Source organism: Taeniopygia guttata, chromosome 1A (assembly GCF_048771995.1).
Source record: "Taeniopygia guttata chromosome 1A, bTaeGut7.mat, whole genome shotgun sequence".
Lineage (NCBI taxonomy): Eukaryota > Metazoa > Chordata > Aves > Passeriformes > Estrildidae > Taeniopygia > Taeniopygia guttata.
Genome location: NC_133025.1, coordinates 38542319 through 38563099, shown reverse-complemented (window position 1 = coordinate 38563099; position 20781 = coordinate 38542319). Strand labels below are relative to the sequence as shown.

General features: G+C 35.8%; 1 protein-coding gene across 5 annotated transcripts in view; it reads right to left on the bottom strand.

Moving 5' to 3' along the window:
* Positions 1-20781, bottom strand: part of PTPRQ (protein tyrosine phosphatase receptor type Q) — a 120280-nt gene that overhangs the window by 46032 nt on the left and 53467 nt on the right. For all 5 annotated transcript variants that reach the window (XM_041713047.2, XM_030260334.4, XM_072923113.1 and 2 more), the window contains 7 exons: positions 15682-15847; positions 14914-15204; positions 14398-14673; positions 13459-13610; positions 12199-12340; positions 10324-10593; positions 410-742 (listed from right to left, as the gene is read on the bottom strand). In XM_041713047.2, coding sequence (XP_041568981.2) covers positions 410-742; positions 10324-10593; positions 12199-12340; positions 13459-13610; positions 14398-14673; positions 14914-15204; positions 15682-15847 — 1630 coding nt within the window. The remainder of the gene's footprint in view (positions 1-409; positions 743-10323; positions 10594-12198; positions 12341-13458; positions 13611-14397; positions 14674-14913; positions 15205-15681; positions 15848-20781) is intronic.

The window sequence follows — 20781 nt, the reverse complement described above, 5'->3', positions numbered from 1 at the left end:
TGAAAAGACTTTGAGTCAAAGAATTAAAAAAAATACCTTTTTCTTTGGCACACCCCACAGGTGAAATTGTATTGAAAAATGGCATATCAACTCACACTAGCAAAAATTCCGACTTACCAAGTCTACACGTGTAGTAGTCTGAAATGCTGTTGGGTAAGCAGTAAATATAAAAGAGTACACAAAATAAATTGACATATCAATCTGTGTAAGGTATAGCTACCACACAATTTATATCTATACATATATATACACATATGTATCTCGTATGTCAAGAGTTGCTATAAATCCTTTTTGACTTCACCAGTATTGTAGGTCTATTAAGAAATAAATTCTAACAAGATTTCCTGTTATTTAGATGAACATCACATTGCTATAGCATTAATGAGACACAGCAGACATCTTTACTTACAGCCAGGAAGGGTTTGAGTCGAAATCCAAGGTGAAGAACTGCCATATCCAACACTTGTACTGGCAGCAACTGCAAATCTGTACCATCTGTATTTTTTCAGTCCATACACTGTGTCTTCTATCCAGTCATCCATGACATTTTCATATAAATGCTGGTGCTTCTCATATTCAATACATTCCATAGCTTCCCAGTCACTGCAGTGGATGGATTGTAGCTGTGTGGTAATCTTGTAGTTTTGAAAGTAGCCAAGGATAGATTTTGGTGATCTCCAATGCAAGGTCACACTTGTTGATTGCACATTGGAAAAAACAATATCCCTGGGAGCACTAGGAACTACAGATTAAAACACTTGTAAGATACCTTAATTTGAATGAAAAGTCATTGCACTATATGACTTTTATCCACTGTTGAAAACATATTTTAATAAGCATATCTAAAGACCAAGATGCAAATTCATATGCTTAACAAGCCATATTTCCAATGGCATAAATAACACTGTACATATTTAGGTGGTATACATTTACTGTAACTTTTGAAATAGAGAAAAATTCTTTTAGGCATGGGATGTAGGACCAGCTTTGAGAGGTGTGACATTTCTACTGTGACTTTTGGGGCTATATCTCAACTAATTGAGGGAATATTACAGAAATTTATTTTTCTATGCTACCCATATCATCTTTTACTGTGGGTTCTAACTGGGGTTCTTCACCTCTCATTTAGAAATACTCATGTGTCTTCCTCTCTCTTGCTAATATCTGAAATCCTCACACAACACAAAATTTCATAAGCCTCCTGTTTTATGTTCTGAATGAAAAGTATCAATACATGCAATATGTTTGTCTGGCATTATAGAAGTGCTTTACAAGAACATTTAAGAGCTGCATAAAAGATAAAAAATAAGCTTCCCACAAACTTTGATTCCATTTATTTATATGCAGGTTATATTCACGTCCATGAGACAGAAGTAGTGCATATATGTACATACATATACATGTACACACATTGACCCTGTCTATATTGAATCAGCAGTGTACTCCCAGATTTCACAGTCTAGTTGCAACATATGGTTTTTGTGCCATATCACATAGACATAGAGGAAGCTAATATTATCTCCAAGACTCTGTAAAATAATACTAATACTCTCTATGGCAAAAAAAAACTGTGCAGAAAAATCAGATCAGAAATCACTGTGTGCACATAGCTTTAAAGAGTGCTTTAGAGTCTTTGGGGTAAGAGGTACCACTGGTAAAAGAAAAACACATGATACATCCTCAAACTGAAACTGAAGAAGTCCCAAGGCTTACATAAAGAGGAAAAGGATCCCAGACCAGCGTTACTGGGGAAGAAAGTCTCATGGGAATATCTGATCTTTGCTTTTGTCTGCAACGATTTTTTTCTTAAAATCATCACAATATAATAAGCTAAAACTTCTCCACTAAATGCGGATGTTTAACAAGAAATCTGAATCAGACAAAGCTGTGTTGATGAAAAGGTTGAGAAATTAAAATCCCTTCAAATGAACCTAAAGCAGGTGGAGTCTGCAGGAGAGGGAGTAGGCAGAGAACCCCTGTTCTTCCACTGAGCTCTCATGCACAAGCACACAATACCACAACATGCAACAGCCCCATAGGCTCCCATCTTGCTACGCATTAACCAGACACAGAATAAGAGCAAACTATATTAAAAAAATATTTGCTAAAGACAACTTCCATCATTATACTCCATGGTATCAAAATTAAAGTTGTTTTTCTCTGTTGTTATTAGCATGAAGATAAGTAGAGAGAGTAGTAAAAAACATCAAAACATGCAGTATCATTCTTGCTTGCTCAGATTTGGAGATGTAATACTTTGTTTGCCCACTTTCAAAAAAATAAATAACTGCAATATTGTCATAAAAGCTCTATAAACTCTATTAGCTATTTGTGTAAATTACAAGAAATGTCCTAGTTTGACTACTATTTTATGGAAAATAAAGGCAGAAAAACGCTACATGGTTAGAAGAAAATACCTGTATTTTTCCTCCATAAATCTACTCTGTTGTAATGTAAGCTGTTAATATCCGTTAAGATGCTGCAAAAATATGACTTAAGATGCTGCAAAAATATGCTCAAATACAGTAATAATAAAATGTGGAATAGAATAGAAAACTAACTATTGGGCTATATTCCAATACAGATACAAGGGTTTGCCATAAAACAGATAGTAACTGCTTAGCTGCTGGGTGTTAGTGGGAACGTGGAAATATATACCTTCACTTCCTCAAATGTGCAGCTGGTTAAGCCCTGGCTGGCACAACTGCAGTCTCTGCACCAAAAAACAAGGCAGGTTAAAGAGACTGGTCATAGATACAGGAAGAGGAATACTCATTGTCTGGACACCATGGTGGCCTTTCCTTCTTAAGGACAGTACCCAGTTCCCTTATTTTCAACATGCAGGATGACATCACAAATAACTGAGTGTCAGCATTTTTAAAGTAAAGAAGGAAAAAAATGCTTGGCTTTCATAAGACTAGAAATTATATCAGGCAAAATGATGGGGGCTCTGATTTGGGGCCAGACTAACAAAATTCTAGTAAGTCTAGCCTCTATGAGCTTTTCTTTTATTTGGAAAAGAGACAAATTCCCTGAAAGTGGGGGAAGAATGGAGGGTGGATAAATGATGTTTCTCTTTCTATCTGTCCTTTTTCCCACTGACTGCTGAGGACATCCATACACATTATCTTCACAAGGCTGAAGGCAATACCTGGGATTATCCCAGTAACACTACATGAAAACCACCATTTTAAAATACAAACTTGCAGGTATCCTGATAGCAGACAATCAGACAAGCATTTCTTCTTTAACACAAAAGCTTTGATAACTATTTCATGTTGTCTTTTTTTTCAGTTTATGAAAACCCATACAAACAAAATATTTTGAACCTAGAAATCAAGGGTTAGTCAGCAGAATTCACAGTAAAATTTTCTCTGTCACTTCCTAGCGAGATCTTTAAAATGGAATCAGAGCCTTAAACATTAGTCAGTTTAAAATCAAGCTAATTTTGTCTCCTTGCTTACATAGGCAAATGAAATATAAATGTAATGAACTCATAACAAACGAAAAGATGTGACCTGAAACTGAAGCAGATCAAAGAGGTTTGGTCCTACGGCCACAGTGAAGAGCAGTGACACCCAGTGGCACAGTGTCTCTTGAACTTGGTGATTGTGCTCAGAGGCAATTTCAAGACAGCTATGCTATTGGGTTACAGATACAAAGAGGATTACAATTACTCTAGCATGGAGAATTAGATTTCCATTCCTCAAGAATGACTAAAATTCCCCCAACTTTTTCTCTCCACAGATGGTACTGATTTGAACAAACCATTCCATGCTTCCTAGAGTAATCATGCATCTTGTCTAAATTTTCTAAACATGACTTAACTATGATGAAGTATCACTGTTCACACTAAAAATTATGGAAGCCAGAAACTGCATATTTTCAATTATTATTTCAGGTTACACTGGAACTGTATAAAGACTTATTATGGATTCTTATACACTGGCAATTTGCTATGTACCTAATGGGAATTGTATTATTAATCCAAATTTCCAGAAAGGTGCGCTGAAATAAAAGGCATGAAAAATATTGTGATTGTGGTATTGTAAGACAGTAATTGGTGAGGACTGTGCTCTGACTAGCTAGTGAAAATTCTCGTCCTAACCCCAAGTTTAAATTTCTCAAGAATCATACACAGGATCCCTTAAGTCTCATCACATACCTCACAGTCTTTCCTTATTGTATAATGTTTGCTATAATTCAACTATCTCTGGGAGTAAGGAGTTTGTATAAATCTGAAACATTTGGTGCGATGTCCTTCACCTAATTTTCCATTTAACAGCTTCTAATTCAGCTTTTGAAAGCCAGACGGGGAGCTGGCAGAGAGGCTAACCATGAAATGCTGGTGAATTCAGTTTCTGGAATGGAAGAGGAATGAGGTATTTTCAGATTCATCTACCATTGTTCATATGATGCCTAAATTTCAATGAAAAGTAACTGAAATCAGGTCCACATGGGATTTTCAGCTCCTAAAACCTATTTACGTGCCTGAGCTCTCACTGAAGTTGACAGAAAGTTAAACACCTAAATAGAAGTTAGTTTGACAGATCTTGGCCATATACTTGTCTGGCTACAATGCTAATCAGCCCTTCCAAAGCTGGTGGACTGATCGGAGATCAAGTTTTTATTTGATAATATAAATAAAAGGAAATTCCTGGTAGAAAAAGCACTAGCACAATGCAAAAACTCATATCAAGTTGAAACTGGCCAGTAGAACTGGTTTAAACTAAGAAAATACACTCGGTAGAAAAAACCTTACTCACAATGCAAAGATAACCTAAGGGCAGCAAAGGACACATACACAAACCTACTGAGAAAAGAGAGGTTATGGCTTTCTGTGGAGACTTGTGGAAAGCAACAACTACAGCTGCATGGGCCGTGAACAGAAGACAGTAATATGATATGGCATAGTTCCTAACAAAGTTAATAAAAAAAAAGCCTGCCTACAGAACAGCTGCTTCTAGCTGGAGTTTGGATTAAAAGGACTGCGGCAGCCTAGAAGTCTGTTGGGCGGTATTAAGAGCATCAGTATGAGGAAAGTGAAGAACAAAGTAGAACCGACAGCAGTGGGCACAAACCAAAAAAAGTCTTCAGAAAATAGAAATAGCTGAAAAGAAAATAAATACTCAGTATTGATTATCTCTATTAATTTTTGAATGCTTAATTACAGAAATGAGTTCCATGGGTTAAGCTGTTAACCCTGATCATGCTAAATACTACTTGAGTATGGAATGCTAACTTCAGGAGGACTCATCATGATATCTAGTCCTGCTCAATATGAATAAGTACATCATGAATAGGACCCAAATTATTTAACACAAAAATGTAAAAAATTGTAGACTTGTTTTCCCATGACTTGTACTGACATTATCAGACATGCTTTAAAGGAAATTGCACACTTGAGAGCATGTCTTAAATGAGCCTCTATGGACCATGTTTCTCAGTCCTTAGCACATCAGAAAACTCAGTATCCAACTGTGGGATCTAAAAACTGAAAAATCAAATAATGCAAATCTAGAGAGAAATGCACTTCTTTAAGCTAAAAAGAGTAGTGAAAAGCTGCCTGTACTCAAGTCTTAAATGTTCAGCTTTCCATTAAACTAAAACAGTCTGCTATTCAGTAAACATTTGTATTTGACCTGTAGCATCCATGTCAGCTTTGTACATATATGTCGCCACCATTTCTTACATATTAATGCAGAATTGACCTAGTCCCTACAAAAAAGACAAAAACTCCTTTATCCTATGCTATATGAATCATCAATTTTTATCAACCTTCTTATAAAAATAACACCATTTCAATTTGATTTGCAGCAACCAAGTGACACTGCATTTTTCTAGTGAAGATTTCCCATCAGTCTCAAAGCCATTAACTTAAATTTGGACCACACAACTAATCATAAAATGTAAAGAAGTCCATATTGCATAAATAAAATTACATTTGGGGAAAAAAAAGTCATCTTGGATAGAAGTGCTTCAAAGATTCTTATTCCTACTTCACTCTGCAATTTTTGGATGATTTTACTCTAATACAATTTTGAAATGTGAACTTGCAGCTGGGATTGAACATGTGAAACACATAGCACTTTTCTTCATTAGTGACAGGGGACACCGAAGCTTTGACATTTCCCATACAGCGGCTCTTCAGCAGGCTGATTCTTCAGGATAACCAGGGCAAACCATCTGCACTGCACATCTTACTTGCAGCCCTAAGAACCACTTGGGGGCATGGGTTTAAATATTCTTGCAGTGCATCTCGGTCATCTGTCATTTTCTTCACTACTTAATGAGGAAAATCATGTAACTCCAGCTCAGAGCTGTCATGAACTGCCAGGTCCTGACTAAAAGATCTATGGTGAAGGAAACAACATTTCCTTGTATGTGAAGATGGCTTTAAACACTATGCTTTGTGTTTCTCAAAGGTCCTGATTTTAAAAAAGCCCACATTTTCCAGTGGGAACCTCCATACTGGAGATACAAATCCAGAACCTTTAGAGTGTTCCTTGTCCAAAAGAGTAAATACATTTTGTGCACATGTAACAAAATATGATGCTAATTTGCCACCTCCACACCAAAAGACCTGAGAAATTTTCCCATCACTAATTCCTTTAAGCACTACTCTTCTTTATTCACAAGGCATACATCTGTGTATAGCTACAAGTTAATGGCCTGGAAAATGAAGCCCAGATTAAATGAAAAAATGCTTCCTAAGCCAATTTCTAGTCATATTTCTTTTAAATGCAAGTCATCATGAATGCATCTCTGTTTAGCAGGAAACAAATGGTAAGGATTGTCACCACAGTACAGCGGGGGCCACAACCTCTTCTTAGGCTGTACTCAGGTATAATATCAGGTATGACTAGCAGTAAGGGGGAGAAGTGGGAAAATTACTCTCTGTGTCTTAATACTGCAATCAATATGATTGATATTCTCAGAAAACAGTGAAAAGCCTATAAAGAAAAATCTAAAAAAAAAATTAAAACAGAAACAATTTTCTTTTTATTATTCCAGTTTTGGATACCCCCAAGTGGTTTTTAATTTTTCTGTTTTTATTGTAAACTAAATGACTGTTAACAGTTATCCCAGATTTTTGAGTTAACTGAATATTCACATCTTTAGTGTGCCTTTTGGAGAAGTTTCCTAATATTTTATGGCTGTCTCTTGCTTCTAAAAATTCTTTCAACCCTAATGAAATTTCATTTTAGTATGTGCATTATCTTGAAAATAATCCAAGGATATATATATTCAGTCATAAAATCCTAACTCATTTATGCATGTGTATGTACACTATATTATCTTTCATATCCCCTGTAATGTATTTAATCACAAAGTAATACTACCACTACAAAGCTAACAGCTTTTGTAACATACTGCAGCCTGGCAGAGGTGGTTTACCATGACAATGGAGCTAGATTAGACAAAAAACACTACTAATCTCCTTATAAATTTAAGCTTCATGATTGATGTTTAATTGTACCCAGATATGAACAAACTTACCTCAAAAAAGGCAATCTTGCCAAGAATTTAAAGGTCAAATGCTATGCAGAGAGACATAGCCAAATTCGATTTCACTTTATGTCAGAAATAAATGCATTGTCAGTGACTCAGTGCTGGCTACATATTCTGTGACTAATCATAGACCACCATAAATAAGAAGCTGACAACAGCTATAAAACTGTTTCCATTCCCATCCATGAATCTCCAATTCCTAGTATCCAGTCACTACAAAACAATTCATGCAAACACACAGCTAAGGAAATGTTCTAATAATAACTAGTTTGTTGTAAATATGACTAAGCAACAACGAAGCAAGAAAGGGTCAGTCAGTGCAGAATTTGTGGCAAAAAGTACGTGTTGTAGTGTAAATCCTTCACTTAGTAAAACTCCCAATAATAAGACACATAAAACAAATGTTATGAAGTAAAAACTAGTTTGGTTTTTTTTCCCTGCTAGCACAACTCCTTACCACATGGACCATAAGACAACACCAATGGCTCTCTAAAGCTGAAGCTTAATCCACAGTTTTCTCAGTCTCTCCTCAAGGACTAATTAATATCCAATCTCAAATTTCTCAGAAATCCCAACAATTAACTTGCTCAGGTGTCAGGCTTATTTAACACTGCTAGAAGACTTTTCCCCCATCCTGCAAGATATGATGCACCCAGAAGTCTACTGTTCTCCTTTGTTATCAGGGGGTAACATCCCTTCTATGCAACAATCTTCAAGTCTGAATTCCATGCCCAGGTTCAGTCTTGCTCTAGCTCTGAGGGTTGGCTGTTTAGCAGCTGTGGTGTAAAAGAAAACTTTGAGCCTTCTGATTGCGTTTGAGAAACATCCAGAAATGCAGGAACACACGTATCTAACAACGAGCACAGCAGCTCAGCTCACCACATTATTTCCAGCCAACACTGTAAAATGTTGTGTAAGAGTATGCTCATGTCTAATAATTTTGAAAAGACAAAGCACAATAAGTGCTTTGTCTTTTCAAAATTGGATTTTGAGCCCTGCTGATGAACAGAAGTTTCTGAGCAAACAAGAGGACAGATGAACTAGGCATTTAAATTGCTTAGGTTCTGGACTGAAGGGGACCATCAGGGATCACAAACTAGCAGCATTTATTGGGGAACTGCTGACAAGGAAGCCAACTTAGAAAACTTTCATCAGAAATGTCTATGAATGTGCCACATCATAGTTCAAATAACAGATGTGGCCAGGCTTTAGTGGGATAGACTGTATCATGAGGAGGGGCAGTCATTAAAGTACAACCCAGGCTATTTTCACAATGTTAGCCAAAATATTCCAGCAAGGGACTTGTCCTCATTTGGACCTCATCCACTTGATCTGGAACCAAAGCAGCAATAGTTCAGCTGACAACATATATGCACATCCACACGTCTAATTTTAAGAAGTGTAGAAATCAAAGCTCATAATGGGAGACCAAGGCTTTGTGGACAGAAGGGATCCAGTGGAGGTGCATGCCACTCAGGAAGCTAGCAACAAGAAGTCTAAGAGTAAGGGTAAGTCTGATCTCCAAGTTCAGTGTCTGACTCAAGTCTGCATAGCTGAGCTGCTCCCCTCCATTTGTCATTCTGAACCAAAACCTTGCTGCTGACACTGATTCTTTTGTTTATTATTTGACAGATCTGGGAAAATTCACTCTTTTAGTTGAAGTATATATGAGTGCTGCAACTCATCTTTTTAGTTATTCAAAAACTTAATAATAAAGTATTGCAAAAGCTAGATTAGCTTTCTAAGCCTCTGGGGTACAGCAGTGCTCCTCCATCCCACCCCCGCTGTGTTTTCTAATTATCCTGAAACAGAGACCTCCTCAGCTTCATTGCATAAATTGATGTCACTTAAGAGAACACAAATAAAAGAGCAAAATGCAATAATTTCTCCTGTAATTTAGTAGAAATGTGAAATCTTATCTGGATGTTTCTTGCTTAACATATATTTTAAAATTTTTATATTTAACTATCACCAAAGAAGAAAACAATCCCAAGAAATAGTCCCAAGAGTAGCAATCATCCCTGACTGGGAGACTGAAATAGGCCTTTGCTTCCTGGTTTCAGATTTGAGCTCCTCTCCACTTTCAGTTTCGAAGATAGGTACACAGCTATTCACATAGAACTAATCCTATTTTGCACAGAATATCATCTCCATGTTTCACATGTCAAGTGAAAGCACTGCCAGGATTAGGTGAAGTGTTAAGTGTGTGTGTGGAGAGAAAAAGGATGACAGACTTTGGGTAATGATTTTTTACTTCAATGCCAAAAAACCTGTCTATGTTTTCTTTTGGATTTAGCTCACAATTTTTTTTCTTGTTTTAAAAAATCCAGCCTATGAAAAGTTATGACAAAGTTTGCTTGGGGAGGCTAAATTCTTCTCAATTTCCTGAATTCTGAGCAGCTTTATTGTCATTGAATTCATACCACTGACAGTTAGTAACAGCAAACAACAAAAATTTTGGTCCCAAAAATTTTTTTCAGACATACAGTCTTAAATATGCTAAATACACTAGGAACAAGGCAGATATTATATGACAAAAAAATAATAGGTAATCATAAATTAATAAAATAACTATTCAAACTCACATGGAAAAAGGTGTTCTCATTATGCTTTTAAAAATGGCAATTTATTCTCATCACTAGGTGTGTTCTAAAACAGGAGAAAGATAAAGCCCTGTTTCTCTTAATTCACTATTAGCAAGAAATATAAACAACAGAATGATTTAACTGTATTGAAGCAGTTTTTTCATGCCTGCTTCTTTCATAGTCATCATTTAAATTAAACAAAAAATTAACTTGAATAATTATTTACCTTTTTCTGGAAGTGTACTGACATTGCATATCTGTTCTTCACCATCACCAGCAGATGTTGCAGCTTTTATTTTAATTTGATAAGTAACGTTGGAAAGCAGATTTCTAAAAGTATGCAGTGTAGCATAAGATGAAAAATTTGTAGAATTTCCTTCAACCGCTATGATGTAATGTGTAATTATGCCATTGGCTGAAGCAGGAGGGTCCCACTGCACTAGGATCGATTGCCAATTTGTTGCAATACAACGAATGTTCTGTACAGCGTCTGGCACTTAAAGGATACACAGGCATCAAAGATTAACATGCACACGCAACTAAAGTTGTAATCACAGAACAGTATCATTAGAGAAGCAGACCCAGTGTTCACAGCGAGAGTCAAACACTGCAGTGTTAGATAAATAAAAAAACACATTGAAAGAACAAAACTATGACTTTGTTCTCATTAGATGGCTCATTTCCAGCTGCTGTGAATGTGACTGATGTTAGTACTTGAGAAAGAAGAGGCCATCTATCTATCTGGCTTCTTCCTAGTTGTGGGCTTCAGTTTTGTTTCCCCAACAAAACTTTTTGCTCATATTTCCCCCATGTTTTTTTAAACACAGTGTACTATAACATACACAGTATACATCCTCTATATACCTACTCCATATACATAGCAACAGCATCAACTGCAGAAGTTCCTATTTATCTGTTTTCTTATTTATCTGTCAGCCTTATTTCTTTCAGGCACTATATTACATTTCTCTGTCCAGAACTCACTGGGCAGATTTCAGAGCTTCCATATAAATTCTTTCAATTTATTTTTTCCCATCTATTTTCTGGTTGTAGCAAAAGAAAATTTTTAAATGCTCATAAAAAATTAATGAAGGTAGAAAATACTACAATCACTTTGAAAATAGAGCAATTATTTATGAATAATTGGTTAAAGAGAAATGAAGAAAATACCACAAGTATGGAATGTCAATGATGAAATGAAATAACTGATGGAGGACCATGGTTTTGAGGAGGACCTTCAGCTTCAACTGCAGGAGTCCAACAGCCAAACTGAACCAGCTCGGTGATGGTCCAGATTTCTGATGGTGTAACTCTTTGGTACAAAAGACAGAAAACTTTTCCCCAGAAACTCTTCTTTACCGGTTCTGGAAAGAATCTTCACTGGAAGCATGATCTTAGCAGACCTGTAGTCATCATATGGGATCTTTTTATTCTGGGGTCTGCTCCCTTTGCTAACGGTGTAGAAGAACCTTGGAGCCTCCTAACCCATGCTTGTTCCCTGGCACTGACAGCTCTTACAGAGCCTGGGGGATGCTCTGACCTGGCAAAGGAGATGCAGTTTTGCATAACAACCATTTACACAAACCCACCAGCTCTCTTTAGTGAATGTTATGTATTTCACTTTTAGTGGCTAGCTGTCTATCTAAAATAAATTCTAAAAAAAAAAAAAAAGTTAAACATTTCTATTTGTCTAATATAATTTCCAGTTCACTTGCCAATCTTTTGTCCAGCTGCTTTTGATACTGCTAATGTTTCAGTTATTTTCACAGGGATCTGAATTATTGCTTTGATCTGCAAAGACTGATACCTATCTAATTTTCCTCCCTTTATCTGTGTTGCTATTAAAAGATTTATAGTAGCCATGTAAGCCTCTCATTTCAGATGAGGACATTTTTAATTCTACACTTCCGAAATCAGACTTCAAACCTGGTCTACAATAGGAATGTGAATTCATGCTACACAGGCAAGAGACAATGAGTTAGTGTGAGGTTCTATTTTCTTTGGGGAGAAGAGGAAGACTTTTGTTCAACCATACAAGGAAAACAAATATAAATATATTTAAAACTATCAGAACTGCAGCTTAGAAAAAATAATATCTAACCTGATTCCATCGTTGTAAATTGGACAGCATTACTGAACTGATTGCCATTCCCAAGCTTGGTAAATGCAGAGACACTGATAAAATAGGGGCTGTATGGTTCTAATCCAACAATGTTTGCCTCATGGTTTGAACCTGAAATGTTCTTAAAGAAGGAAATATTATTAGTACGCAATTAATCTCTAGAAACATTGTAGCCTTCACCTTGAACTTACTGAAATGAACAGATTTACAGCCACAGTTTTTCCTCTTCCACTCTGAGTAGCTTTCAGCCAAATACTGAAAACTATTTCTAGCTTCACATCAACCCCTCTCACCTTCTACTTCCTTACAGATCTTTGGTGGTTTTTATGAGTACCCAAAGAATGTGTTTCCAAAGGTAGCTGGCTGTAGAATCAGCAGTTCCACCTTCACGTGCACATTGTGGCCTTCAGGCATTGTGGAAGGAACTGGGATGATGCCAGCACTTCCTTCCACAATGGGGAATAACAGCAGACCTCACTCTAGCACTGTCTTTTCCTGCAGCTTTTACAAGCATCGCCGATGAACAGGCCTCACTATATAGTTTCTAAGCTTGAGATGCAATCCTGACCTCAGCTTGCTGAGTACATGGAGTATTCCTTGAGGCCACCGAAGCAATCAGATTTAAGACTTGATCAAATTTTGTATATCATAAAATTATAGATTCACAGAATGTTTGGTTGGAAGGTGTCTTTAAAGACCATCCAGTTCCAGCCTCCATACTGTGAGCAGGTAATCTTCCATAAGCCTGGGTTACTGAGAGCTTCACCCAGCCTGGCCCTGAACATTTACAATTTACTCAGTTCTTATTATTTGATTTTTTTTTTTTATAAATACCTCTGGACAGTTTTTACTATTTTTTGAGATAGTAATTCTTTTTGAATCTTGCAAGTCCATAGGTACTAAATAGTTAAACAAAAGTAGTCACAAAGCAATTAACTTCTGTCATTTTCTAACATTAAGCTTACACTAAAATACCAAGTAAGATTAATAAATGTCATTGTTAATGAAACATTAGAAGCTCAAAGCACATCAAAATAGAATAATTTTTCCATTTAATTTGAAAAATTGAATTACAGGTAACATGGGAAGGAAAATAAACTGTCTTAGCAAATAGGAATTTACAGGTGCTTCATAATTCTAGGAGCATAAAAGACATTTAAAATATTTGCCATATCTTTTTTTTCCTAAAGCATGAAAAAATACTTTTAAAAGATTATACACTCTTAATTATAAACATACCCAAAAAAATAATTTTTCAGTGTTGTTCTGATAAATCTTAAAATTATATGTCATAATAACACCATTTGACTGGGGACTTGGATCCCATTTTAGCCACACGGAATCTGCGGTGTAGTTGATGATGGTCAAATTCTGGGGTGGAGCTAATGGCACTGCAAAAGAGAAATACCATTGAGTACCAAATGACAAATACTCCAGGCAAAACAATACGTGCAGGAGAACACAGGTACTCTTGTTAACATTTGTATCTGAACTCAAGCTAACAGCACTTCATTGCTATTTCAGGTCTTTTTCTTCCTCTTTGACATGAAACAAATTCCATTAATCCAGAATACATGTTTAGTCAGCAAAGGATCTTCTTAGAGATCTAACAAATCTATTAATCACTTAAACATCCCCACTGTCAGAACCTTAGTTGATTAATTTAACAGAAGTCATATTACATATATAACTGGATTGCGATATAGTTTGCTTCCTATACCGTATATGGAGCACAACTCATCATATATTTAAAAGATGTGCAATTTACTATGCAGGGGAGACAAGGTCCATGTACGGGAAAACTGTGTGAATATGTCAGAAATATTTCCATGTTTTATCATTTTTCAATTACATGGGGGGATGAAGAGAAAGGTACTGTTTTCTTCAAAATCCCTGGCACTTTGCAAACCGTAACACATTCCAAAGACAAGAAATATTTCTTCATGGAGTTATTTTTGTAATCCTATGCAGAGTGTGACCTCCTCTTATGCACTGTGGCAGGAGGAGGAGCACTCAGGAAATACTTGCCTTGAAGTGCTTCCTTTGTCTGAAAGCTCTTCATTCACAGACCAGTGGAAAATTAATCCTTCATATCAACAGGTCTGATGCTCAGATCTAAGATGGATGCTCTAACATAGGGCTGACATTTTGAAGTTGTTTACAATTGAATTTGCTCACCTGACTCATCTGTGTAGAACTGAAGCACAGCAGGTGGACCAAGTCCTTTTATTGTTCTGGCAGCTGTATAAATGCTGTACAATGTGAATGGCAGAAGGTCTTCCAAAATGATAAAATTATTGGTGGTAGACAATGAGTTATTCCTTTCTGGCCCAAATAGATTTAAATCATAATGTATTATAATACCATTTGGCTTAATGGGAGGGTCCCATGAGAGCATAACTGAGGTAGTTGAGAGATTTGAAAATGTTTTCATTACAGGCGCTGATTCTGGGACTATATGAAGAAATAAGAAAGAGAAAAACAAGGATAATCTCAGAAAAATATGAGTTACAATGAAAAGTTCTATTTCACAGTTATAAAATAGAAATGTGCAGCAGTTGTTTGTGTCACTGTATAACAAAAACACTTTAAGTGAAACAAGAAAAATAAACAATTTTTTTTTTCTTTTAGGAAGTTATTTGGGCTTTTTTTTTATACATTTCCTTAGGAATTAATAAAATATCTTAATCTTACCATCTTCATCAGTTCTTATATGAAGACTTAGAGCATGACGTTCAGAAGATCCTTTATCAGTGGCTGGTGTAATTTTCAAAATGTAATCAGTGTATTTCTCCAGATCATCAAAAATTATGCTTGTGTTGTAAGTAAGGAAAGATAATATCTTACTGGTTCCCAGTTGCATTAAACTTAGAGAAACATGAAAGAAGACTAAGCCATTTGGCTGGGATGGTGGAAGCCAGCTTACATTTACAGAAGATGAGGAAATGTTTTGATAGATCAGATTTTCAACAAAACCTTCTGGGACTATGAGAGATAATAAGCAAAAAATTAAATGCATGGATTACAGTAATAAAACATCCAAACCCCAACCAGAAATAACTGTTCAAAATATAATTACTCTGAAAGTGTCAGTTGTAACATTATTTACAACTTTTAAAAATAATTTGTGTTTCAATATCAAAAGCAAAATAGTTGAAGGTATATATGAATCATAATTTCTGTTAAATTTGTTTAGGAAAAGAGTCTTAATGAAAGCTTAAGACAATAAGTTTATTGCTTTTATCCATAGAGATTTGTGCTCTATGTTCTTAGTATTTCAAAGACTCAGATCAAAATGCCTTCCTTGCAAAGATAAATATTGCAGCATTGAAAACCACATTTAATGGTCTTTTTTAACTTTGCCATCACAACAGTAAAATAATTTTTAAGTTAGAGAACATTTAATAAATATTTAATACAAGCACTGATATACAATGAATACTAAAAAAGTTATTAACTTACTATCCTGATCTGTATACACATCGATCTTTTCACTGGTTTTGTTTCCATCTCCAAATGCTGTGCTTGCAGTTAACCACAAAGTATAATGGCTGTATTTTGCCAAGTCATCCAGCACTACAAATGGAGACACACTGATGTTGCTGTCATTACCATAACTTGTAAAATTCTAAAGAGTGAAATAAAAGAAAATGTTACAAATTAAAATGTTTTTATTCATTGATTTCTCTCTCTAGTTCCCCATTTAGCCATCACCTTTACTACCAGCAGACATGATTTACCATAGCACTCAGAAGACATAAACCTATGCTTTGACTCCTAATGAGTACTGATTTTTCTGAAATACTTGATTGTATGATGTCTATTTATACTCTTTGTCAGTACTAGAGAGTACATAATTGGCTTCTTCTGTTGTTTGTAATTGTTGAATACCAATTCAGGGATTAAAGCTGTAATATTGCAGTGTATTTATCCATATTTCATCTAGAAAACGACACAAAAACCCCAGTATCTGCTAATTGTTTATAGATTACATGAGTCACACATGCCTTGGCTGATCATTAATCAAATCAGAGGACTTTCCCTCTTTAATCTATTTTTACGAGAGTAGATTTTGAACTTAAAGCTTTCAGTTGCAGAGATCTCACCTCACCCTTGGTAAACTGATCCTTTTGCTAGTTGTCCTATGCAGCAACACCATGCCATTATCTTTAGGGAAATGTCTATAGCGAGTGGATCATGTTAAACTGAAGGTATCAACAGAATTTTTTTTCTTTTGTGCAGTTACTTCCTACTGAAAGAATAGCAGCAGAACCTAGTCCCACTATCTTTTGAACTATATAAATAAACGTCATTGATACTGTGACTACAACAATAAGTTAGTGCTTCAGATCAGCACCTCTAAGGAGGCTATTCCTGTTTAGAATCAACAGTTTTGGAAGATGAAAAGAAAAAATATAAAGCATACTATTTTCGCAAGTTCAGCTACATTACATAAGTGAATGTGTTGAATCATCCACTGATTTATAGAAACCTGGCTTAGATGATCCAACACATTTTGGTTCATGGTTTGAAAATTGTTGAGAAGTTATTTAGCCCATAAGCATATTCAGCTCAAGCTTTGGGTAGCAAGTCAAATCTTCGCTGCTGATTCAAAGAGCCAGTAACATTTCTCTCCAGCAGCCACATTGCCCCATTGAGCAGATGGCATGGCCAGCACTTCTCAGGACCAAAGAAATCCTAATTTTTCTACATAGCAATATTTTCAGGGTAGGCTGGATTTAGTCCAACCCCCTAATGAATTCCAGCTATTTGGCCTGCCCCCTATTTTTGGTATTAGCTCAAATCTTCACCTTCCACTTCTTTAAAATGCAAGTTGGCTTTCAAGTGTTTCTCTGAAAAAGAGAGGCCATGAGAGCAAACTTACTATAGCAGGAAAAAGGCTACAGAAATATTTGAGTATGAAAATTTAGAAGTACCACATATAAGCACAGGCGTGCTAAAACTGCATACTGAAAAATGTATTACATTTCTCATGAGGAAAGTTCCTACTGAAGAAGTCACTGTGATATGCTCTATAACACAGTTGAATCAGTACTGATGGCCCAGTATGCCATCTTGCCGTCTGTTACCAATACATATCAATTTATGTATCTAATGCAATGTTTCACCAATTTTTCTACGGGCAAAATATTTTTATTTTTGCAGAAAACAATAGGTGACACTCTCATTTATTTCCCTGAGATTTTTATGCTTGTATCTGAAGACCTAGTTTTGCAGTCACTAGTACTGACATAACATAAATAAGCAAACAGTTTGTCAATGAAAATTTAAGCCTTTGCTTGGAATGCAGAACAGAAGTTGCACAAATTGTGAGTATAAATGTTTGTATCCACTCTTATTAACTGACTATAAGCACACTGTTAGTTTTGACTAATAGATTAGGTTAAGTCAGCATCAGTTAAAATACAAAAAATTCCACCTTAATATATGAATTTCTTCTAAAAGTAGTTTGGCTTTCATACTAGCTTCATACCTAACTGAAAAAGGCTGGAAAGAGCTCTGTGTTACATTTGGTAAGTTAAGATAGAGGAAACAGTGGATCAGATTCTAAGGTATTTAGTTAAACTTTCTGGTACTCAAGCAGGGTATGACATAAAACATCATCTGTTTTAGATGCTTCTGATTAGAATGCTTCTTTAGGAGAAGCATTCTAATACCCTCTTGTTTTTACTATTATTACTGTTGTTAGCAATAATTAGTAGTTTATAACAACAATTAATAATCAGATTTTTTTAAAAGAAGACCTTAAATAATTACCTGAGTTTTCAAGGTAAAAATGTCAAGGCTAACACGTCAAGTTTTGATCCTAGATTTAATGGGAGTTATTGGTATGAACAGCTGAAAATGTAACTCTTAATTTAAAAAGACCTTTACAATTTAGGCAGCTGTCTGGCAGTTAAGGACTCAGTGAACCAATGTGAATAACAGGGTTTTTGTGGGTCAACAAAAACTATTTTAAGAGGTAGCTCCTTTACTGTAAGGAGCTCAAGGAGTGATGATATCTCAAACTACTGATATGACAAAATACTAGGGGAAAAAAAAGGAACACATAATTAAGAGTAACAGTGAGCAGGAAGAGCTGTGTGGGTACAAAATGAGAAAAGATGAAACTTCTGCTAATTGTACCCTGGGGATAGAACACTATAGGAAGTTTTACAATTAACTGTGGCTGTAGATGAAAGCAAACAGCTTAGGATCTTTGGCTACAGCTGAAGAAATTCTTCCTTCTGCTTCTTTCTTCATCCATACATGAAAGAAGTTTTGACATAGCAAAGTATCAGATTATTAAAAGCAGCTACGTGTAAGCAATACACTCAAGCAATGAAAGTGTCAGCAGAAACTAGTATCTTCTTCACCTCAGGAAGTGGCAGATATTTCTAGTGGCATAAAGCTGTATAAGGAAAACATGGTGATGCTCTTCTCTGCTAACATTTTACCCCGTTCTGTTTTCTTCTTTAGGGTCATAGCATTGCATTCTTATTTTTGAGTCAGAGGACCACATACTTGATTCTGGGAACCAGTTTAGAGTGGTGACTCTGTGAAAGCTAATCAAGCCATGCTTCAAGGGGTTAATATTCACTGTTTCAGTAAAAACTTAAGGGAAGTTATTTCCTTTTTGTCTGCTGTACCATTCTGAGACAAGCTTTTTTAAAAATTTGCAGTGTATTGTAGGGAAGTTGCCCTTTTTATACCTACTTTGGTCATACTGGTGAAAGAAAATAGTTGATTATTAAGTAACAGAGCACACTGTTTGCATCCCTTGTCTGGATCCTAAGCATAGACAAGTTAATTTCACTCTGAGCTGTATCAAGTCACATTCACTTTGCTTGGCTTGAGGTAGAGATTGAATGATTTGGGGTCAGATACTCAGTTGCTAGAAGGATCATAGGCTTTTTTTCAGTCCTTGCCCCTGGTTCCCCTATTTGGCAGATTTCCTCTGTACTGAAATTCCTAAACTGGAGAAATTTATTGAAGCATATATTTATGTTTGTAATTAGCACCTTTCTACTTTCTTGCTAATCAAAACAGAAGTATATAGAGATTGAATAACAGAGTTCATTCAAGCCAATGATATCTTTCATAGATTCATATTTAGCCATGAAACAATTACTTCCATTGACTCTTTGATTTATTTCCTTGATAGGACTGAGAATATGGGCATTATGATTGCTTCAAGCACCAGTCAAGGCATTGTGGAGCAAAACTTGCAAAGCTGCTATTGCTAACAGTGAGATCTTGAACTTTAGGAACCCAGCAGTGTCACAGAGAAGTGACATGAAGAAGAGGTACAGTGTCATGTCATCTATGAAAGTAATATTTTTTGTCAGCACACATGTCATATCTTTACTGCACTGGGACAGGATATATACACCAAGAAGTAGCATTTTCCCTAGACCTATGACAGCAGAAGATGAAAGATAAAGCTGAACTGGAACCTAGCCTAATGCAGGTGATGGTTTATTCTAGTTGGCTGCCAGCCATTCCTCCCTTTCTGACACATTTTCTTTTACAACTGTCAGCATCCCCATAGAACAACCCACTCATCTACCAAAATCCTTAAATCAAATCTCCATCACTAAATATTTCCTTCTGCTATTCTGGTCTTGAACCTTGGGTCTGAGCATCCCAGTCCTTCTGACCGGACAGCTGCAGTATTATTTTTTATGTACAGCAGTAAAGAAAAGAAACTATACATTATTTTTTTGACTGCTGAGGGTACATAAATTTTCCCTTTTTGACAGAAAACTCAAATTTCTGCATCATGTCAAAGAGTAAACTGCATCTTTTATCTCAGGTCTTTTTTGGTATTTGGGCATTTTTTCCCTAAACAAAATCCTTCATTTTGCAACTACTAACTTCCTAGTTTTAACATATTAATTGTCAGTGGTTTATATTGATTAGGTTTTAATATGCCTGAGCATTTTGAGAATATGTGAAAAGTGATAAATTAAGACAACAAAATAGCACAGACAGTGAGAAATTGAGAAAACAGAATAGTTTAGTATGACTTCTGTATCTATTTCAGATTATGAGAGCATTGGGAGATATTAATCTGCTTGATATTCTTCAGCAAGGGTGTTTATTCAGGCATCTAGAAGTTATGCTTTAAGACTTGGACCTCTGGCATTATGTCCTGAAAAGAAGCAGAGGAGACTGGTAGAGAATGGCTACTCACAATGTGAAAATATGAAATGTGAAAAGATCACCCACTTTTTCAATTCTCCTGTATAATTTCTCAAACTGAAAATACAGTTTGTTTAAACATAAGCAGAACGATGACCTTGACACAGAGTATTTCAACCAAGGATTCTTTCTTTCCAAATGTGTGCAATACAAAACTTAGCAACAGACCCTGCAATTACATGGTTATACTTCTAAGTTACAAAAAGTTGAAAGCTATATACATATGCATAGTCATGCAGGTTACAACTGTCCGTATGTATCATATATGTGTGTATATATATATAGTCACATATCAGGCTGACTTTCACACATGCATTTCTGTTGTAAAAGGAGTAATATAAAATATCTGACAGAAAT